The following is a 4,878-nucleotide window of genomic DNA, read 5'->3' on the forward strand; positions in this document are numbered from 1 at the left end:
CAGAGCATTATCAATATCTGAACCTGGATCTCTTTCTCTGAATCTTTGATGCTAAAACACCTTTTGCTGAATGTCTTTCTTCACGATCTTCCTCACTATGATTGAGGTATCACTTGCTGTGTGTGGGCACTACTCATACACTAAGGATTTCGAAATTTGAGAGGGAAGAAAGAGAGAGTGGGTTCGGCCAAAGATAGGGAGAGAGAAGGCTCGGGTTTTTCTGATTCAGAAAGTGTCAGAAGAAAGTGTAATTTTCCTGAAGCCTTCACTAACTATTTATAGCATTCCACTAGGGTTAGGTTTGAATTATTTGGCATTAAAATAATGAAAATATCAGAGGGAAAAACCCTACAAAAGTGGCCGGCCCTACACAGTGGATTTGGGCCTCACTTTTTGCACATTTGCAGTTTTATCTTTTCTGCATCTGATTTTCTCAAAAACGCCAATTTTCAAATTCAACAATTTTAATGCCAATTCTAACTATTTAATAACTATAAATAATTATTAAATAATATTGTCATTTATCATATTTATTAATTAAACCATACAAAGTATCATAATTAACAAATATGCCCCTATAAACTCTTTCTTTACAATTTCGCCCTTACTTAGTGAAAATTTCACAAATAGACATAGTCTAATTTGAGAATTATAATTGATTAATCAAAACAAATTATATGAGTCTTACAAGCTATATTATCTCAAGTAGTGCGGGGACCATGGGTCTATATAACCGAGCTTCCAATAAGTAGATCAAGAATTTAGCACTAAAATTCACTAACTTATTAATTCTTCGTTGAATCCACGCATAGAACTTATTATTGCACTCTCAGTATATAGAATGCTCTATATGTTCCACCATATATACACATCATTAGTTATCCATTGTTATAATCCTAATGTGATCAATGATCCTCTATATGAATGATCTACACTGTAAAGGGATTAAATTACCGTTACACCCTACAATGTATTTATTCCTTAAAACACTTGACCCCGTATAAAAGATATTTCAGCTTATGTGAAATGAGTACTCCACCATTTATGTTCGTTTGGTCAAGCTCGAAGGAGATCATCCTTTGCCTACTATTCGCCAGATAGAAGCTATAGATTCCATGTTTATGATAGCGCTCCCACTCAATTGCACTACCGTGTTCCCAAAATGTACGTATCACCCTAACCTAAAAGTAGGCTTAACTAACAAATCAAAGAACACGAATACCCTCTCGAGATTGAGCCTAATCATATCTGGATTAAGATCATTTGATCTAGGATCAACTAGGCGATATTGACTTGAATAGATATTACGGTAAGTTTAATAAATCTAAGTCAAAGTTCAATATCGGTCCCTTCCGATGCATACTCCATGCATCCAACCAGAGCTTTACTTTAACCAATGCTCTGAAAAGAACATAGCAGTTCTCCAAATGCAAGTAAACTCTGTTGTAGATTATCATATCAGTAAAACCCTATGTCTGATAAATCTAGGAAACTTTATTCACATAGTCATGTTTACTTTCCAATGTGTTGACGGCACAATAAACAGGATCAAGTATGTGAAAAGGGTTTCAGATGAATTTATACATTATGTACATATAATCATGAAATAAATCATGTGAACCATGCAACATTATATGTTATTTCTGATCTATATTAATAAGTAAATCTGATTATATTGAAATGAGTTTTATTTAGGGCATAAAACCCAACACTTATGCCGGTCATATCCCCTTGGCACCACGGGAAAAAATCTGGTGCTGTCTTTAATGTTTCAATGATCTTGCTTCTTTCCTCTAGCTCTAGGTTCTTTCCTAGACGGATAACCTAAGTGGAGTCGAGGTCACACACACTACTTCCTCGGTGTCCTCCATAGGTTCTACAGTTGTTTCGGATCCTATGCGGGGATCCAACTCGTCTTGCTCCATGAATCTTGGCTCTTCACCCCTGTAAACTACTAATACTGACAGGTGCATTGCGACGTTGTAGCATTGTCTCGCCTCTCCTTGGTTTTCCCTCAATGTTCCCACTCCAGCTTCTCGGGTAGAGAAATTGAGGCATAGGTGCAGGATGGAGGTAATCGCTCCAAAATCTACTAAGGTCGGTCGGCCAAGGATGGCATTGTACACTGTTGGGCAATCTACCACAACAAAGGTGTAGTATTTGAAAGTGCTTTGTGGGGTGTCTGGGCATAGGGTGATAGGAAGCCGCACTTTCCCCATTGGGATAAGCATTGTTTCGTTAAATCCTGTGAGTTGGGAGCCGCTGGGTGACAAATCCCTGTCCGTGAGCCCTATTGCCATGAAGGCTTCTTTGAACAATAGATTCATGGAGCTCCCGTTATCTACCAGTATCCTTGTCACGACCTTATTGGCGATGGGAGTCTCTATAATCAGAGGATCATGGTGAGGGAAACGCACTGATTTTGCATCATCTTCTGTGAAAGTGATAGGTTGGTCCATGAGTCGGGGTCTTTGTGCTGGGAGTTGAGTGATTTCCCATACTTCATTGTCTTTTATGGCCCCAGCGTAATGCTTTAGTTCGTTTCTAGTGGTTCCTCCGATATGAGGCCCACTGGAGATCATGGCCACTCTCCCATTTGGCCGTGGTGGTAATTCGGGCACCTGTGGAGGGAGTGCTCCTCCGGGGGGTACACCGGCTACTTGTTCTCCGGGCACACCCCCATGTCCTCCTTGAGGTAAAGGGCCTCCTGCTGGAGCTGGGGTTAGATGGGGTAATCTGTTCTTGATCCATTCATACAAATGACCTAATCGAATTAGGTTCTCGATTTCGTCTTTCAGGTTCTTGCACTCATTGGTGTTGTGGCCAATGTCGTTGTGATATTCACACCTTTTGCTGGGATCCCTCCGGGAGCTATCTCTATACAGGGGAGGAGGCTTCCGATAATGCATATTCTGCCTGGTGGCAAAGTATACACGCTCCTGTGTATCTGTAAGCTCCGTGTATTGAGTGTATTGAGGGGTATATACCCCCTCCGGTGCCGCTTATCCTCAGTTCGGGTGCTGCCCTTCGAGGACCTTTGGGACAGGGTTTGGACACTCATCCCCGAGGGATTGCCCATGGGTGCCCCAAAGTGTGATGATGCAGGACTCAGGGAGAGGCTTTGATTATATCCTGGGGTAGCGGAGAATTGTATTCTGCTCATTTCAGGAGTGGTCGGAGGCAGGGCTCCCGAAAGCTGTGCTCTAGGTGCATATCCTGATACTCCGGTCAGGTAGTATCCTCCGTAAGCCACTATTTGGGCTTCTTCCAAGTTGTTGTACTTTTGGACCCTTTTTTGGAAATCTTGGAGATTAGCTGCTCCCTCTTGTTGTAGTTCATTCCAGAAAGGAGTCCCCGTGCGGATCCCAGCCTTGTGAAGGGCCAGTTGTAGTCCGTCGTCTACCTTCATGGTCTTTGAAGCCTCTTCTTTGAATCTTTTTATAAAGTTCTTTAGAGTTTCAGAAGGCAATTGTTTTATAAAGTTCTTTAGAGTTTCGGAAGGCAATTGTTTTATATTAGTCAAGGCCGCGACAAACTGTCTCCAAAAACTGACTTGTAGCTTGCTCTAGCAGTCCACTGATCATGGTTCCAACTTCTTGAACCATTCCTCAGCAGAGCCGCTCAGCGTTAGTGGAAAGCATAAACACTTTGTGTCATTGCTGACCCTCATGACAGTCATCACTCAGGTAAACGGAAACAGATGATCACTGGGGTCTGAATCTCCGGTGTAAGTCGCCATTTCGGGCATCTTAAAGTTCTTGGAGAGCTCTTCATCCAATATGTGCTGAGTGCATGGTTCCCGGTTCGCGCAATTAGAGTCTGAGTCATCCCCTTTTTGTCTCTGGGAGACCCTGGCAATGTCTTTGCGTAGTGTTGCCAACTCAGCCAGGATTCCCTCATTCAACGTGCCTCTGGAGATTGGCAACGCGTATTTCTTTTTAACAAGATGGTTTCTTAAGTCACCAGGCTTTTCATTGATTTTCCGTCTTAGGTCAGCTGGAGGGTATCTTCAATTTCCCCCCCTCTCCCCAGGCTCTTGGTGCACGTATATGCTCGTTCAGTCCTCTCGATTCTGAGGGCCAAGACTCGCTCGAGGGAGCTTGCCCCTCTGCGGACCTTTCCCTTTCGGGAAATTTGATTGAACTTTTTGCAGATCCTGGGCCTTCTTCTTTCTCCTTGGGATCGAAGTTGGATTTTTCTCAAGGTTTTCCTCGAAAGGGTATCGTATAAGGCTTGGTTCCCTGGTCTTGGGCTTCTGAGTACTTGATGAGGACTCTTTTGGTGTTTCCTCTAGTCCTGCTGGGATGTCCTTGGGGTGTATATGTATCCCCGCTGTATCCATGGCTTTTCGCATGACAACCATTACCTCTTCCATCCTTTTATTCTGTTCTTTTTGAGCAGCAAGTTTGACTTCATGATCAGCCACCTTTTGCCTTAAGACCAGCAGTTTCGTATAGCTACCTTCATAGTAGGTGTCGTACCCTTCGAAGTTTTCTTTGTATACCTCATCGTTTGCCTCGTCTCGTTCCTCAGAACCCACATTTACTCGTGAGGCCACTTCTTCACCTTTTGGGTTTTGAGCATCCGGAGGAGGACGGGGCTGACGTGTATTGTTTCGAGTTTCTACCATTGTTACTCTCACTATTTGACTGTTGTCTTTTTAACGATGCTTCCTTCAGCTCTCCATGAAAGCACCAAAATGTTGATCGAGATTTTCGGCAACCAATTAAATGATATAATGAGGAGAGCTATGGAAGCATTAATGCAGGTGATTTTTACGTGGTTCAAGCATTAATGAGTCGTAGTCCACGAGTCTTTGTTATTTATGAGAGTTCTTATACAGAGAATATTCTTGGTGAATCTCTATCTCTCTTCTTT

General features: G+C 42.6%; 1 protein-coding gene across 1 annotated transcript; it reads right to left on the minus strand.

Moving 5' to 3' along the window:
• Positions 1-1,811: 1,811 nt before the first annotated feature.
• LOC115710916 (uncharacterized) lies at positions 1,812-3,605 on the minus strand. Its single transcript, XM_030639268.2, has 3 exons — positions 3,537-3,605; positions 3,036-3,448; positions 1,812-2,916 (listed from the first exon to the last, which is right to left on the minus strand). Exons 1-3 carry the CDS (start codon positions 3,603-3,605, stop codon positions 1,812-1,814), a joined length of 1,587 nt encoding a protein of 528 aa, XP_030495128.2.
• Positions 3,606-4,878: the final 1,273 nt, after the last annotated feature.

Source organism: Cannabis sativa, chromosome 3 (genome assembly GCF_029168945.1).
Source record: "Cannabis sativa cultivar Pink pepper isolate KNU-18-1 chromosome 3, ASM2916894v1, whole genome shotgun sequence".
Classification (NCBI taxonomy): domain Eukaryota; kingdom Viridiplantae; phylum Streptophyta; class Magnoliopsida; order Rosales; family Cannabaceae; genus Cannabis; species Cannabis sativa.

Bases quoted from the DNA above. Each gene is read 5' to 3' on its own strand.
- LOC115710916 (XM_030639268.2), bottom strand. From the start codon at position 3,605: ATGGTTCAAGAAGTTGGAACCATGATCAGTGGACTGCTAGAGCAAGCT. The intron at 3,449-3,536 runs GTTTGTCGCGGC...GAAACTCTAAAG, and splicing joins CAAGTCAGTTTTTGGAGACA to AACTTTATAAAAAGATTCAA. The intron at 2,917-3,035 runs GTCCTCGAAGGG...CTTTGCCACCAG, and splicing joins GTCCAAACCCTGTCCCAAAG to GCAGAATATGCATTATCGGA.